The sequence below is a fragment of the Pipistrellus kuhlii genome, unplaced genomic scaffold, assembly GCF_014108245.1.
Source record: "Pipistrellus kuhlii isolate mPipKuh1 unplaced genomic scaffold, mPipKuh1.p scaffold_m20_p_27, whole genome shotgun sequence".
NCBI lineage: Eukaryota > Metazoa > Chordata > Mammalia > Chiroptera > Vespertilionidae > Pipistrellus > Pipistrellus kuhlii.
Window position 1 is genome coordinate 5865597 of NW_023425526.1, and position 17600 is coordinate 5883196.

The window sequence follows — 17600 nt, forward strand, 5'->3', positions numbered from 1 at the left end:
GACCATGTCAGGGAAACTCCTGGAAGGCAAGACCCTGTTTTAAAAAATTTTCTTTAAGAAGAGAGAATAAATTTCTTGTATTACTCCAGGCCCTTGGAGCTTTCCAAGAATCATCTCTGTTAAGGCCTTGAAATTTTAACATGAAAAAAACCATCAAACAAATATCTATATATGATTTAAATATTACAATACCTGTTATTATTATCTATTATTATCTTAAGATATCAATTAGATTTAGACTAGTTTTTGCATAGAAAGTTTTTGGTTGAGATCACAGAATTAATCCTCTTTTTTAATTAGACCAATAATAAGCAACTTATTTTGAATTCCTAATTATTAGAGAAAACACATTTTAACTATATAATTTCTCCCCATTTAATTTGCACTTTGAACTTTTAAAGCTGGCAAGTCAAATATATTTTGCATGTCCTAGATTAATAACACTTTACATTTCTAAGAAAAATACAAGACATAATCAATTAAGAGCTTCCATTCTGTCCTCTAGATTTTTTATGAGGCAAATTTAAACTTTATTTTTTATTTATATAATTAAGCCAACTTCCAAAAAATTGTTGTCACAGAAGTTTGGAGGAAGTTTATAGCCATTCAAACGCAAAATACCACATTCCTCAGCACACTGGAGAGTGGGCTTCCTGATTGGATCTCCCAAATCCTCTTTGCTCTGGGGGAAGTTTCAGCAACAATTCTGGCCACATTTTTTCATGCTTAAAAGATAAAGACAGGTCTTAAATTTTTTCTTTCTTTTTTGCTTTCTGAAGTAATAACTAGAACCCAATTTGGCCAAGATCAGCATTTCCCTGCAAATTCTTTTATAACTTTTAAAGAAAACTTTAAGTAATCTCATTGCAGGAGAGCAGATAGCCTTGCCCTCTCCTGCCACCTTTGAATTTCTCCACACCAGAGGCTGTTTCAGCAGTGGAGTTTCACTTATTACAGATTTTAAATTCCAAATACAAACTAATATTTTAACAAGAAACCACATTCTTTAAGCATACAAACCAAAATTCTATAATAAAATTTACTTTATATTTATAACCTAATTCTTCCCCATTAGCCTGACTGAAAAAGACGTTCCCACCCTACTTACAGTTCGCAACTCTGCAGCTGGCCGGGGGCTTTGAGTGCGGTGAATTTCCCTCACCTTTTTCCGGTGAATTTTTTTCCTTCCTTCGCTCTTAGGCGAAAACTACCTTCTCCTCCAGAAGTCCCTGTTTGGGCGCCAGATATAGGACTCTCTTCACGGCCCTGGTAGAAAGAGTTCCAATTCAGGGTCCAGCTTCTGGAGAAGGGCCGCACACAAATGAAGAGACTTGAAGAAATTCAATTTGGTTATATGGGGGGCCAGGCAGTAGTCCAACTCTAGTGGGAGAACTACTCCTGCTCTGGCCCTGCCATCCCCTTTTATTGAGGCTTTGGGGAAAACATCTTAGGCAACATAAACAGAAATGTACATGTAGCCCTTGGGCCGGAAATAACAAACTTTCACGGACAAGGTAGATTATGCTTCAGCTAACAATATCTCAACTAAAGGTTAGAGCAATTAAGATTGTTGACCAGCCTTCCTGGCTTCCTGTCAACATCTCTTTTTTAGTGAAACTGGCTTGTTTTCCAGCACCTGTGCCCTGGAGCCTCCCCTACCACTGATCCTGAGGGTCCTGGGTGGGCCCACCACCCACGTGGCCTTCCAGGTCCAGAGAACCCCAGCAAGGTGACCTCTGACAGGAAGCACAGAGAGTTCACTAGCCTGAGCCACGAAAGGGAGTTAAACTCCATCTGCTATGAGAGAGGGAAAGCAATTCCTACAGAGAAAGGGTGCCACTCTCAGAGCAGGAGGATGCACCCCTCAGCCTCCCTTAGCACACAGGGAAGCAAGGGAGAGGGTGGAAGGGAAGGTGCGGGCAGCGTGCAGAGGGGCCCTGCTGCCATCTGTGGGGATCAACACGCAGCCCATGCCCATTGCAGTCTGCATGGCTGCATCTCCTGCCAGGCTGCAGGTGAGGGATGGCGGCGGGTACTCTGCATGGAGAGACTTCTCCCTCGGAAGGCTGCAGGGACTGTCACGGGGAGACTGGCCAGGGAGACAGGGGAATTTGGTCATCCAAGAGATAAGAGTAAGTAATGTCCAACTGAGAAGCAGATGGGAGATCTGGCCTATTGAAATTTCTTAAAGTTAATTTTTTAATTCTTATAAAAGCACACATCTTATATAGATATAAAATGAACTTGTGTCAAAGATTTTATGTAACTCATGAGTGGATGAAGGAACTGGTAAGTTGTTACAATTGGTTCAAAGGAGAAGTCAAAGTACCAAGCAGAGGTGGACAGCAGGGAGTGACAGAGCCGTGCAAAGGGTTCTGTCCCCGGGGTGGCCATTAGTGGCAGTCACTGGCACCAGCTTGCAGTTCTAGGGCAGACTACCACCAGTATTTGCATTATAATTGTGAGAGCGAACCAGCAATCTTTTCTGTCAAAAAAAAAGAGCTTGCTGCCATCTTAGCTTCTGCCATGTTGATATACCTTCAAACTCTCAGTGGGCTACCATCTTCGCTTCGCCTTGCCCTTCCCCTTCCTCCGAATTAGCCAATCGCACAAAAATGTGAATCAGAGTTCTGAGCTCTGACCAATCAAGTCAGAGTCAGAGTGAGGGGCAGGGTAGACCATGTCATGGAATAACACCCCTTCGGACTTCCCGTTTGGAGTGCTTAGCCCATGATTTTCAGCCAGCAACTGCACCCTTCTCCAGAAGTAAATTTGCCTTGCCGATCCAGTTTTGAGTGTTTGTCTCATTCCCAAGACATTGCGGAATGATGAGCATTTCTAATGTTATCATTTGATAAAGGGTACAGAGTTGTAAAATAACTAAGACGATGAAAGATGGGGACACTCAGAAGGGGTGCTAAACCTTTTTGCTCATTTCAAAACCCTTCACTGCAGAGGTCGCCAATCAGTGGTCTGAGGCCACTGGTGGCCCATGAGGTCTCAAAGGTTGGCGACTGCTGCCTTACTTCATATTACTCCTAGATGGCCCTGTGGTGAGGATACTGGTGAGGTGGGATGGCCTGGTCTGATCTGGAATGAGCCTGACTAACCTGTTTAACTTGGAACCTCGGTCCATGTGATGAGGAAAAGCCACTGGTGCTAACACTTTGCTTCATGGGGAGGTCCAGAGAAGGTAGTGAGGGCAAAGCAACAAACACAGACTGGGTTTTTCCCCATGACTGCACAGGAATCACTGGCACAAAGCAGAGTCCTGTTGAGCACCACTGAAAGGAAGGGCCTCATGCAAACGGTTGTCACCTACATGGCAGCTTACAGCGCCGCCCTGGACAGATCTCAGAGTGTTTGCAAGACTGACCCAGAGTAGCACTGGCCTGGCTTCCCTGCTGCACCTGCACCTGGGAGGCATTGGCAGCCTGGGGAGCGTACTCCTCCCTGCTGAGTGTGCGAGCTCCCAGGGCAAAGACCACCTGGCTGCCACTGCTCTCTGCCCCGTGCCCAGCAAGGTGCCCGGGACTTTGGGGGGCACAATAAGTGTCTATTGAGATGAATGATCCTTTTGTGGACCAAAGGCCACATGCTACCCTGACAAGCTCAGGCGAGGCCTGCGTGGCAGTCTCACAAACTTAAAGACCTACAGTAACCACAAAGGGCAGTCTGAAATTAAACATTAAAGGTAGGTAGTCATGTCCTAGGCCGGTTTTTCCCTGACAAGGTTAATTTTTACCTTACCTGAGCCTATTGTCTTTTTTCATCTACGATAGCATACCTATGAAATGTCAGAGCAACTTGTAACTTCCCTTCCCCCACCCCAATCCCTGGGGCACAACCAAATGAGCCTGGGCACCAAAAGGGAGAGCGTAGATTCTTTCATTATTATTGTTATCATGTTAATTGTTGACTGTTAACTACCCTGTGTCTACTTAAGTAATGTGTCTATCATTTTACTTCTTACCCAATCCCAGAGCCCCCCTCCCTCCACCACCACCACTTAGCGTTCTCCCGCCTCCCTAATCTATCACCAGTAGATTTCATGTAACCCACTTACATCCCTTCCCTTGATGTAAAGTATAAAACAAGGTGAACAACCACCATTCTCCTGAGCATTATCCCAATCCAACCCATTGAGATTCTGCTTCTGGGCAGTTGTTAATAGTTTGGCTCAAATAAACTCACAAAAAATTCTTTTCAGCTCTGAATGCTTTCACATTAACACTTTTCATGGGACTGGAGGGCTCTATGGGGAGGTTCTGCACCTGAGCCATGGAGGTGACTGATGTGAGCTCTGACAGAATGGTCATCTATCCGAAGATTTGCAAAATAGATACTACTTCACTCTTCCCACCACCTGCAAACATCGGTGACTTTACCAATTGTTACTTCTTAAAGTTAAATGCCCCAACCACTAATTTTTTCTCCATCTCACTGACCTGCCTGGGTGCTTTTCTCAAAATGTCCCAAAGCACACTCGTCAAAGCAAGGGCGTGCTTCCTACCTGCCCAACAATGAGGAATGGGAAGCAAAGCGTGGCCAGACTGCTTGGTGGGAACTATTCTCATGTTGCTATTTTCAAAAGTTGCTGTAGTTTTGTACAGCTTTCTGTGTCTGTGTTGTATTTTACATAAAAAGAAAATGGCAATATGAAACATTCTTAAAGGCAGAACAATGTTTTGCATCCTCTGACTCACCAAAGCTGTCCCTGTGGCGGAGAGTCATGACTTTGCTCACCGTGGTGAGGACGAAGTTCCAGCGCAGCTGGAAGCCGGCAGCCAGTCTGAGAAACTCCTCTTTGCTTCTGGGTGGCTATTACATTTTTGCAAAAAAAAAAAAAAAATTCAAGGTTTTATGACAAAATGAAAGAGGACACGTTTTGAAATGCACACAGTACAGTTGCCAGATACTTATATTCAAGGGGTCCAATGGGAAGAGAAAGAAGAAATAAGGTGAGAAGGGAGTAGTGACCCACCAACCTTTTTCTCATTTTGATCCATCTCCTCAGAAATGGTTCCAGGGCAGAACCCCTGGTGTTGGTGGAGAAAGGAAGGAGGTGGAAAACTGGCCTTTTTTTCTTTCTTAAAAAGTTATACACAAGTTTTAGAATGAGCTCACTTGTGAATCGTGTCAAAGAAGTCCTTCAGGGACAGCCTCACCAAACCCGCTTGGCAGTTGCTATCGAGAGGGTCGGTGGGACATTTAGTCCTTGCCAGGTCTGCTACTGTGAAAAAGTGGCCGCATCCCATGACCACAAGCAGCATGGTGCTGACTTTGGGAAGCACAGAACTGACTGCTGCACTATGTGAATTATCTGAGTACAGGAAGGTCCCACCAGTGTGTCTGGTGGAGCGGAGGCCATCTGACAGCCCAAGTGTCACTAAACTGGCAGCGGTGAGATGCTTCTGCATGCAGACAGAGACTCTTCTTGTAGATGGAGAGTAGCCTTGGGCTGCACTTTAAATGCATGACAAGCAACGGAGTCCTGTTAATCTCACAGGCACACATTGGGATGGATGGCCCTGAAGGCCCCCTGAGTCTCATCATATAAATGTGAACCACCCATGGCTCAACCCAAGTCTCTGAAGAGAGGACAGAGAGACTGGTTAGACATGAGGACACCTCCTTTCTCATCTTCCCATCAGCCCCCACGGGACCCTCCCCTCCCCCCGCCAGGTACTGAATGAAGGGTTGTCCTGGGCTTTGGATGCGCGTGGATTTCCTTCAGTATCAGCATCCTCCCAAATGACTGACCGCCTGGGCTGGAGTGTCTCACCACCTGGTACAGGGCTCCTGGAAGGAACCGTGGGCTCAGCAAGTACAAGGACACATTATAAAGCACCATGAGGAAGAGTCTGGTGGTTGGCCCACTCTGCACTGAGCACTCCTCTGCCTGCACCGGTGTGGCACCTCAGGGTCCTACTGATTCTCTTGGGCCTGACTGCATGAGATCCAGAAGGAGGAACACGTGACACATTGACCTTCCCTCTAGCAGGCTGCCAGATGGGAATGGCTGGAGCCATCGGTCACCCCTGCCAAGCCCAAAGATTTACATTTCAGCCGTTTCAGTATTTCATTGGCAGTAGTGTTTTGTTTTGTTTTATCAGCCAAGCTGTTTTACAAGAACAAGCTCTTCGAAGGCAAGCAGGTACCAAACACCATCTTGCTAACATGCCTCATTTGTGAAGATGAATATGTGATGATGACTTGGGAGACACGTGGTGTTACAAGGTTTAGATGGAGCCCGAGCCCGCCCGGGGCTGCTGGGAGGTAGGGTTGCTCTTAAGGGGCTCAGGGGCACAGCTTGGTGTGTTAGAGGCTGAGCAAGAGGAATGGAAGGTTTGATCAGTGATAACCTTGCCAATGAGTGAACGCCTCGGCAGCAGTGCAGCTCCAGACACATTACCACTGCTACCAAGAAGCTCTCCCAGAGATCGCCAAGGACCATGCATACCACTCAGAATCTGCATGGTGGCTTCCAAAAAGCAAAGCAGACACAGACACCGGCCCAGAGTGTGAGCCAGCTTTCTTGGAGAGCGTTCTGGTTCATCTCAATGAGGTTTTCACCCAGTGCCCCTGCAGTCTTTATGAATGTGCCAGTCATCGCCTCTGCCCTTTCTCATGGGCTGGGATGGACAGGCATATGGGCAAGGCCAGGTGGGGAGGACGGGAGAGAAAGAAATGTGACCGAGGCTTAAAGGAGGGAGCTCCCAAGCCCAGCTCCCAGGGCCACGCCTCCAGGCTTGTCTGCTCCCGGATGTCCTCTTCTTCCCCACACAGGCCTCCACACTCTGCACGCTCACTGCCCCGGTGCATGGCCTCCTCTCGGGGATGGCGTCTTGTTATGTTAGTTTCACCCTGTCTGCCCTTCTTGTCCCAACTTAAACCGCCTCCTCATCAGGCCTTCCTAACTGCTCAGTTTGCAGAGGGCACTGCTCAGGCGGGAGGCCTGCTGCCTTGTTTTGGTCTCCAATCAATGCACTGCCCCAGCCCCACCCCCCAACCCCATGCGCCCACAGGCCAGGGGTGCTGTGGCTTTCTCTGATGCACTTTCAACTCCGCAAGTGTGATTGCTGACGCAGCTGGTGCTGATGATTGAGCCCAACAAGGACCCTGTAATTCCCAACTTGGTCACCCAGAAGGGCCCAACTCACCCACACTCAGCACCAATTCTCCTATCCTGCAAAACCAAGCCTGATGCTCTACTGGGATATTTCTGCAAAATACACAGACCAGTACTGTTCTCCCCAAACAGAGGAAAGCACTCCTCCTATACGCTCGCTCACACTCACCCGTGGTTATGCACACACACTCATTTACTTCCCCTGCACATACAGGCTCATCGCACACATACAGTGCACACTGAGCCAGCACGTGTACACACCTGCTGGACATAACAGCTTCTAACTCCTGCCTGCCGCAGGAGGGAGACACTGCTTTCTGTCCTCGGCACCCACACCACACAGGCCAGAGAAACATCCTTTTCATGCCACTAGGCCGTGGGCACTTGGTGCTGTTATGTAGCTAGAGTGATCAACACCCACTTCTTCCCCTAGAAACATATGGTTTTGTACCTGGAAGACAAATGTTTGGAGATTCGAAGACAGACAGTTCAGGAATATTAGATACATAGAGATCTGTGGATGTTCCCAACAAAGAAATTAAACTGCTTAGACCTGTAAAGACACAAATAAACAGAAAGCATGCCAGCCTCCTGGAGGGCAGCCACTGAGTCTGTGACGCTGTCCCAGGAGCCCCAGCTGTTGCATCCCCCCCTTTCCCACTCCCCATTGACACCAATAAAGGCCGTTCAGACTGTTGTGAAATTTTTAAAAGATAAAAAAGACTGCTAGCAATGCAACAGAATTCTGCTGTCGGTATTTGTAGGCTGGGTAACCCAGGGACACCATCTGAGCAATAGTTCAAAAGCACCCCCTGGGCTTCGCACCCAATTTGAACACAAAGGACACATTCTAAGACAGATGTGTCACACCTGTGGTCATTCAGTTCAGAGTTATATGGTCTTGCCTCCTAGGAGGCCGCTGCCACTTGCTGAATTGGAAAGAAATATTTCGAAATAATAACTACACCTTGCAATTAATTCCGCAGACTGGCTCCAGGTGAGCTCATTGCATGACGCAGACATGACCTCGCCTCTTCGTGTCATTTCCATTAAAGTGGTACTTTACCCATGTCCCTCACTGAGGGACGCTCAGTGCCTTGCTGGGCTGCAGGCTCCGGGCGGACATGAGGGGCAGAGCCTGAGCATGTGTGACGTGGGGACTGGAGTCCGTCAGCTGCGTGGTCAGCACTGAGCGCAATGAACCAGCCTTGCCCTCCCGCCTCCTGAGTGCTGTTGGGTGCCACACGGAGTTTAGGAAACCTGCTCGGTTGCCTTGGCCCTGGCTGAGGCTGGTCAGGGTGCACCCGACAGACCTTCCAGGCATACTGGGAGCATGTGCCTGCCGGTGGCTACCAGCATGCCAGGTCCCTGCTGGCTCTGTGTCCTCGTGGAAGGACCCCCTAGGATGCCAGCAGGCACACAGGAGCCCCGGGCAGGCCCAGGCATCCCGGCAGACACCGAGGAGAGGCCTCATGTCTTGCCCCCAGGAGAGGGCTCCCTGGGGGCAAGAACAGGGTTTGAGCAACCCCCTGAGATTTCGGGGGGAGCCAGTGCCCAAGAGGGGGCCCTTTGAGTTCCTATAGTCAGCCCTGCTCTCCACAGCTTCACAGCTGCTGGCTTAGGTGCTTACTTTATTTGTTTGTTTGTTTGTTTATTTATTTATTTATTTATTTATTTATTTATTTATTTTTAGAGAGAGAGTGGATTGGAAAGGGAGAGACAGGAAGAAACATCAATGTGAGAGAGACACATCTATTGGTTATCTCCCACACATGCCCCAACCAGGGCTAGGGATCAAACCTACAACTGAGGCACATGCCCTTGACCAGAATCAAACTCATGATCCCTCAGTCCGTGGGCTGATCTCTAACCACTGTTGTTCACCATTTGGTTACTGGTGTGGTCCATAGGGGGATCCCTAGGGAGGAGCTAGGATTTGGGATAGTGACAGAGCAGGGAGATGATCGAGGGAGCAGAGGCTGGGGTGCGTGAGCAGAGGCTGCTCACCAACAGGAATGGGCCTATTTCAGTGTTTCACTAACTGGTACAACCGATCAAAGTCAGCCCTATGCCAAGGTCAAAGAGGACAGGAGAAGCTGTGCTCTGCACGCCTTGCTGAATCCCTGTCCATCAGCTCATGAAATGCTGAAGAGCAGCCATGTGCTGGTGGACAAAGATGAGAAAGACAGCACTGAGCCCTGAGGAGCGCGCAGGGAGGGAGGCAGCTTATGCAGGGCTGCGTGCACGGGTGAGGTTCCGCCCACTGGGAAGAAGCTGCTAGACCTTCCATGGCATCGGGCAGGGTATCTGCAAAGGGCAGAGAGGGAGCGGAGTGCCCACAGCGTCCTGCAGTGCCCTCCGAAAAAGGCCTAGAGACAGAGATGGGCCTGGAGGCTGGGGGATGGGCACAGGGCCCTGCAGCTCCCAGTGCCCCTCCAACCCCCCGGGGGACAGTGGGGAGAGCCCCTTCTCTGGTCCAGGCTCCTCCTGGAGGACTGTCAGCAGCTCACAGAGCTCTTTGTGGAAGAAATGTTTTTGTTGAAAAATAATTACAATTATCAGATAATAAAAGCAGTGTGATACAGTGAAGGCACATGGTGCGCATTAAGTGACCCTAACGGCTGTGCACAGAACCCGCAGGGCAGAGCTGATGCAACCTATTCAGACCAGAGAGCAGAGGGGTGTATGGTACCAGTCTGAGCGACCTTCCCCCAAATGACGCTCCAGGGTGATTTCCAGAAAGTCTGGTCAAGCAGTACCACTCATCTGCTCATGTATTCACTCAGCAAACACGTGCCAGCACTGACTCTGGGGCCGGCCTGGAAGAGCACTCTGGGGCATTCCGTGCCCCTGCAGGGGAGATGAATTACACAGCAATGCCAACCTGTGTTCCTCCTCCCCTCTCTGGAGAAACTGCTAACTGAGCACAGGCTCTGCGGCCCCATGTGCCGCACGGTCCACAAAGAGGGGGCAGGACGCCACATCTCACGGCCACGCTCTCCGGGCCACCCTGCTGCTCCGGTGACAGGCCAGGGCTTTCGTGGAAACCGCAGGGATGCCCTGCAGGTGCGACTTCAGGAGGCTGACTTGCCTGTTGTTCTCCAACAGCGTCCTCATGGTCTAGCCAGAACAAAAGCAAACTTCACTGGATCCTGTCATTTCACTTCCCTAGGCCGCCATCACAATAAGCAAGAGGTATTGTTATTGAAAATAAAATTAAGTGAACTAAATTAGAATCCTCAGTGACAGCGAAAAGGCTCCAATTCACACATCCTCTAGCTGCTTTTCTGAAAAATAGCACTGAGAGTGCTACTCCTCATGGTTAAGGCTCTGAGGATTCTGAACTCTTCCTCTCCCTGCTCTCTGTACCTCTCCTTGCTCTCCTCTCCTCCACTCTCCCTGCTCTCCTCTCCCTGCTCTTTTCTTCTCTCCTCTCCCTGCTCTCCTCCCCTCTCCTCTTCTTCCTTCCCCCTGCCCTCCTCTCCTCTCACTGCTCTCCTCCCCCTCCCTCCTCTTCTCTCCTCTCCCTGCTCCCCTTCCCCTTCTCTCCTCCCCTCTCCCTTCTCTCCTCTCCTCTCCTCTCACTGCTCTCCTACCCTCTCCTCTTCTCTCCTCTCCCTGCTCTCCTCTCCTCTCCCTGCTCTCCTCCCATCCTTCTCCTCTCCTCCCCTCTCCTCTTCTCGCCTCACACTGCTCTCCTCTCCCTGCTCTCCTCCCTCTCCCTGCTCTCCTCTCCTATCCTCTCCCTGCTCTCTTCTACTCTCCTTGCTCTCCTCCCTTCTCCCTGCTCTCCTCCCCTCTTCCTGCTCTCCTCTCCTCTCCTTCCTCTCCTCTCCTCTTCCTGCTCTCCTCCCCTCACCCTGCTCTCCTTTCCTCTCCATGTTCTCTTTCCCTCTCCCTGCTCTCCTCCCCATATCCCTGCTCTCCTCTCCCTGCTCTCCTCACCCTGCTCTCCTCTCTCTACTCTCCTCTCCTCCCTTCTCCCTGCTCTCTTCCCTCTCCTCACTCTGCACTCCTCCCCTTTTCCTGCACTCCTCTCCTCTTAGTGCTCTCCTCTCCTCTCCCTGCTCTCCTCTGCTCTCTTCTCCCTGCTCTCCTTCCCTCACCTCACCCTGCTCTCCTCTCCCTGCTCTCCTCCCATCCTCCTCCTCTCCTCACCTCTCCTATCCTATCCTCTCCCAGCTCTCCTCCTATCTCCCTCCTCTTCTCCCCTCTCCTCTCCTCTCCTCACCCCGCTCTCCTCTCCCTGCTCTCCTCCCCTCTCCCTGCTCTTCTCTCCTCACCCTGCACTCCTCTCCTCACTCTGCTCTCCTCCCCTCTCCCTCCTCTTCTTTCCTCTCCCTGTTCTCCTTCCCTCTCCTTCCTCTCCTCTCCTCTTTCTGTTCTCCTCCCCTCTTCCTCCTCTCCTCTCCTCCCTTCTTCCTCCTCTCCTCTCCTCTCCTCTCCTCTCCTCTCCTCTCCTCTTCCTGCTCTCCTCTCTTCTCCTTGCTCTCCTCCCCTCTCCCTCCTCTTCTCCCCTCTCCCTGCTCTCCTCCCCTCTCCCTCCTCTTCTCCCCTCTCCCTGCTCTCCTCCCCTCTCCCTCCTCTCCTTTCCTCTCCCTCCTCTCCTCTCCTCTTCCTGCTCTCCTCCCCTCTCCCTGCTCTCCTCCCTTCTCCCTCCTCTCCTATCTCTGCTCTCCTCTCCTCTTCTTTCCTCTTCTCCCTGCTCTCCCCTCCAATCTCAATGCATTTAGACTCTGGGAGTTGGTTTCCACAGCTGTCCAATGGAAACAATCCAGTCCTCTACATTTTAGGGCCTGTAGGTTGTCCTCACACCCCTAGAGTCCCCTCATCTTGCAGAGGAGAAAGGAAGGATGCTTGCGGGCATGCAGTAAATCACCGCAGGTGACAGGCGGTATAAGATGGACCCGAGTTGGCCAGTGAAGGTGCTGCTGCAGAGCCCTCAGCAGCCCAGTGGTTCAGGACTGGAGACAGTGATCCAGAGGCCCAGCTGAGCACCCTGAGCTGAGACCAAGTGGCCATCCTTGGCTCTGTCCTGATGGCACCCATAACGTTTCCAGCAGACTCCTGAGGCCCACTTCCAGCATCGGTAGCCTTCTCCTCACCTCCCTCTAACATGGCGCAACATCATCACTCAGGAGAGGAGGTGGGAGCCCAGGCGCCTGGCAGCCAGGACACACCATGCCCACGGGCCACGTGTAGGAGGAGGGGCTCCGTCTGCATCCCAGGCTATGCCACAGGGCCCATCACCCAGACTGCTGCCTGGTCGACCCCTCCCCCAGTCTCCCTGAGAAACTTTAGAATGGCAGCCTGTGTCTGCTTCTGTCCGGGCAGAGAGCTGGTGAGGGGCCCTCTGAGGAGGGGCAGCGAGGCGGCGCTTCTGTGGCCCAGCAGGCCTGCCAGTCAGTGGCCAGAAGGCCCTCCGGTCTGCCCTCTGGGTGGAGGGAGCACCCGTGCCGTGGACAGACTTGCAGGGTTCACTGCAGAAAACTGCTCTGTGCCCTCCTGCCTGGCTGGCAGGACCCTACCTTTGCCATGTTGGTTTGTCTTTCTTCTTAGTCTTTTGACAAACACGGTAACTTCTGCTAAGAACAATACACGACCATTACTGATTCTGCAGCGCCAAGTTCTCCATAGGACAGCAGAGATACAGGACTGCCTCCCTCCCAGGGATGCTTTCATGCAGCCTGGCTTCCCTGCGCCCGGACTCTCTCCCAAAGGCTGGGAGGCCTTGGCAGGGCGACGTGACTAAAATGCTCCCCATCCATCCCAGAAAAATCATGTCATCCCAGCGTCTGTCACCCTGCTTAAAGGAGTTCAGGATTTTTGCCTGGAAACCCTGAGTCCCCAAACGCTCTCATTTCCACAGGGCACCTCAGAAAACTGCCAAAGGAAAGGAAAGGATACAAACAGGAGGAGCATACTCCCCTCTTAACTTATTCAGTGTTTGCCCCGAGATGCTGGCCAGCTGTTGGCTGAGTTGTTGGGTGAGAGGAGGGCAGCTTCCACCCTCAGGGGCTCAGCCTCTGAAGATGGCTCGCCGGATATGCAGTGACCTGCTCCCTGGCACTCTGCGGGCAGAGAGGAAGACGGTGAGGGGTGAGGGGCAAGGGGTGGGGTGGCCTTGTCTGAGGATGGCATCGGAGATGAATTCACTTAGAAGGTGACACTCAGCAGGGTTTGAACAGGTAAGTTGGAGTTACCCGGGAATGGGGTGGGAGAGGCAGTCTCGCAGGAAAGGCCTTGCTGGGGAGGGCCAGTCTTGTGCTGCTGGAGAGCACCAGGAGGCTTCTTTGGGGAATGGGGACCAGAGGCCAAGCAGTGACTGACTTTGCCCAGTGAGTGCGGAAGAGTGGACCCTTCAGGGGACGGGGCCTATGGAAGGCATTTCATTGGTCAAATCGCTGTTTTAGAATAATCATTCGGTCCGAAGGGGAGGTGACTGAGTTGGAGGCAGGATGGTGAACTCACTGGGAAGCTCTGAGTAGGGGAGAGGAAGGAGGAGCGGCACCGAGGGGAGTTAGGTATGTGGTCATGTGGCCCCAGGAAAGGAGCAGGCTTCTTTTGCCTTTCACAGCAAGACTGCACTTCTCTCCTCAGCGCCCCACCTGCTGCCTTTAGGCTGGCACCAGCTTGGCCAGGTAAAAGTTTCCAAGTGGGTCAGCCTGGGATTAAGGTTGCCAGTGTGAGTGCTGAGCACAGCCAGGTGCAGGCCTGGTGGGTAACCATTAGACACAGTCCTTTCTGTGGCCCCTGAGAGGCTAGCACACAATGTGCAGAGTTAGAAAGAGGAGTGCGGTAACTGGGGGGGGCGGTGATGGCATGGCCCGAGGTGGCCCAGGAACTATAGGACTGGGCGGGGACAGGCCAGAGTCCTGCTGAGAGTCCTGTCCCATCTCAAAGACTTTGAATCTACTCTCACAGAATCTACTTTTCCCACTGAGACCTACCTCTGAGTTTGGAGATGGAGGGAACTCTAGGCAAAGATGGAAAAGGGTCACAGGAGGGGGATGTGGCTGTTTCCAGGAAACCATAAACATGGCACCCACACAGCAGGCGTGTGCTAGTGTTTAAAGGGAGCTGAGGCTGTCCTTGAACAGACAGGCAGCCTGCTGGAAGGTTACCAGAGACCATAACCTGGCAGCCAGACAGAAAGAGAGTATTCTAGAAAGTCAGCAGGGAGAGGATACCTCAAAGCTGTGAATGCCTTGGTGGTCCATCGTGTGAGAAACTTAGGGATAGGGGTGCTCTGAGGAGAATCTATGCCCTCTGAAGCCTCTCCGAGAGGCCACGAAGCACAGAGAGGTGGGAGGATGTTGGGGCCTGAGCCCCAGCCAGCTCTGCCCAAGGGACCAAGGTGAGGATTGCGAATGCCCAAGTGCCAGCACAGGGAAGGTGTGCTGCGGCTGCTGGAGGCAGCAGCCATGTTCTCCCTTGCCCCGCCCCCCCCCTTCCCCCGCTGTGACAGGCAGGCAGCTTCTCCACACCTCCAGCCCCTTGCCCTGTCCGAATTCCATGCTATTATTGATTAGGGGAACTGGTCAAAGTGTGTGGGTGGGTCAGCACAGGAATACACACTGGCACTAAAATGCAATCCGGAAGGTCTGAAGGGAGGGGGGGCGCGGGGTGTAGATGGGAGAGGGAGAGGGGGAGCATTGCACAGTTGAGAGTCCTGCCCCATCTCAAAGATTTTGAATCTACTCTCACAGAATCTACTTTTCCCACTGAGACCTACCTCTGAGTTGGAGATCTGCAAGAGGGCTGGAAAATCATCCAAAGCATCAAGTAGCCACAGCTTAAATTTCTTACTAAATAGCCGGACAGACTTCAGGTGCTGAATAGAAACGTCTTCCAGAAAGTCATTGAGGAGGACATCCTCGATCCCCTGCAGCGGAGTGGAGACAGCGTGCAGCAGTGCAGGTGTCCTCCAGGCCCGAGGCACAGACCCGGAGAGGAGAGCCCCTGTCCGAGGGGCCACCAGGCAGCCCTCGCCCAGCTCACTGTGCGGGAGCAGAATCTGAATTTTTTCAAAGAGCTTAAAATACTGATAACTGATCCAAATTTTTAAGAAACACTGCACAGGCCATTCTAGATGGGTCAGACTAGAGTATTTTCATGGCTGAATCCAGTGCTGGCTTTCATCCTTTGTGTAAAAAACTTAGAAGCACAAAACTGTTTCCCAGAAAGTAAAAAGTAGCCCCAGCCAGGTGGTTCGGTTGGTTGGAGCATTGTCCCATACACCAAAGGGTTGTGGGTCCATCCCCAGCTGGGGTGTATATGGGAGGCAACCGATCAATGTTTCTCACATTGATGTTTCTCTCTCTCTAAAAATTAATAAAAACATATCCTCAGGCGAAGATTAAAAAAGAAAGAGGCTCATGACTAGCTTAAAAAACAACATATTTTCACCACAGAAACTGTAGTGAAAATATAACTGACCTCCAAATTACAATAATCAGTCCAGAGATAAAATATTTTGACTCGGTCTGAAGTTCCCTGGTCACTGAAGCCATAGGTTACCATGTACACTGGCTTTTTCTTTACATGAGGCAACTCAGACTGTCACTGAATCCAAAAGAAAAGCTGAGCACTGTTCGCTCCTCAGAGGCCTGAATCCGGGACGAGCGGAGAGGAGGCTGTGGCCCACCGCAGGCTCTGTACAGCCACAAGCCCAGTGTCTTCCTACCTTGTACATCTGTATGTTATAGCATTTACAGAGCTGGCACAGCTCCGGCAACGCCATGAGCACCACTGTATCCTGTGGCAGAGCTTTCCAGAAGGAAGTGAGCAAGTCCTGCGCCTTCAGTGCACACATTCCAGGTGGCAACCCCTAGAGATTTAATGGGGGAACCTTCCTTCCTGTCACGGCTCATCCCTCTCAGCACCTTCTGCCTCTCCTGAGTTACTCTATCAATTCTCCTCAATGTCTTTATTCCTCCGGCATCCTTGAAGACACTACTTCCAGAATTATCACTCCCAAAGTTATTGCATCCTGTCACTCTCCTTCTGAAAATGCCTCACTGGTTTCCTACAGTCTCTTGGGCGAAATCCAAATTACTCAGTCTGGCATTGACAAGCCATCCACCATCTGGACCTCACCCAGAGTCTCCTGCTCACCAACATTCTCACCTCTGGCTCCTCACTGTCCACATACATCTCAGCACAAATGCAAGTTATACCCTTAAGATAATTGTCTCCTAAAGAAAGATCCAGCTCAAGGGCAGTGTGGCCCCAAAAGATGTCTATATCCTAATCCCTGGAACCCTACCTGGCAAAAGGGACTTTGTGATTAAGGCTAAGGATCTTGAGATGGGGAGCTTATCCTGGATCATCCAGATGACCCTTAATGTAATCAAAAGGGTCCTTAAAAGCAAATAGTCTTTTCCAGGTGCAGAGAATCATAGAGAGGGCAGCATGGAGAAGGACTCAGCCTGCCTTTGCTAACTTTCAAGACTTGGGAAGAGCCACAAGCCAAGGAATAGGACAACCCAAAGCTGGAAAAGTCAAGGAATGGGTTCTGTCCTAAGTCTCCCAGAATGATCACAGCCCTGTGAACCCTGTGATCTTAGCTTAAACAAGAGGAGAAACTGTGTTGGACTTGTGACCTGTAGAACTATAAGATAATAAGTTTGTGTTGTTTTAAGCCACCAAATTTGTGCTAATTTATTAGAACAGCAATGAGAAATGAACATAGGCTACTTTTTACAGGAAAGCCCACCACAATCTTTTTTCCTCCCTCCCACTTTGGAGTTCCCAACCAACTGATGGCTTGCACTGCCTATTGAACACAGTGATTTCATGTCTATCTCAGCTCCCCAACTAAAAATCTGTGTGGGCTGTAGGCAGGCTTTTGTTGAGCCTTGATTGCTAATGGTGTATCTGGGAGGAACTGACCTCCAGGCCAAGTGGCTGTGAAGACCAGCTGTGGGAGAGCTGCTATGCAGGGGACACCCCTATGGAGGAGGACTTGCTTCAGTGGGGCTTTGGTGCTCAATGAGTCTTCCACTACAGTGTCATTTATGGATGCATAGAGTTGTAATCTGATATGGTCTGACGCTATTCACCAGGTGCACTGGCTCTAGGGCTTTTCCCAGCAGGTACAAAGTCAGCCACTAACTGGGGCCACCTGGCAGGAGCTACAGAGAGATCTGTAAATAGTTGATACTTCTATTGGGCTAGGAAGTGCCAAAGTGAGGCCCAGCTGTGAAGCAAGGCAGGCTGGTGCTAGTTCTGGATTTGGGGCCTTTTATTGATAGGTTTGGGGCATGCTGTCACCAGCTGCAGCTTGTTTGAGAGATTTTAGCAAACTATTAAACCAGAGCCAGGACATGCCATTCATATGTAAAAGCAGCTGCCAACAGCTTGGGTGGGGTTGCAAATTTTATGGGGCAAGATCTCAGGAAATCACCAGGGCGGAGTAAACAGTGTGGGCCACTCTGATGGAAACTCAGAAATGGCTGCCAGTGAG

The 17600-nt window shown here is 50.9% G+C and overlaps 1 protein-coding gene across 1 annotated transcript in view; it reads right to left on the minus strand.

The window, feature by feature from the left end:
* Positions 1-17600, minus strand: part of RFX8 (regulatory factor X8) — a 45731-nt gene that overhangs the window by 4565 nt on the left and 23566 nt on the right. The window contains 8 exon segments of the mRNA XM_045587236.1: positions 4449-4513; positions 4707-4821; positions 7584-7628; positions 7630-7897; positions 10122-10252; positions 12656-12711; positions 14864-15017; positions 15819-15962. Of these exon segments, the coding sequence (XP_045443192.1) occupies positions 4449-4513; positions 4707-4821; positions 7584-7628; positions 7630-7897; positions 10122-10252; positions 12656-12711; positions 14864-15017; positions 15819-15962 (978 nt within the window).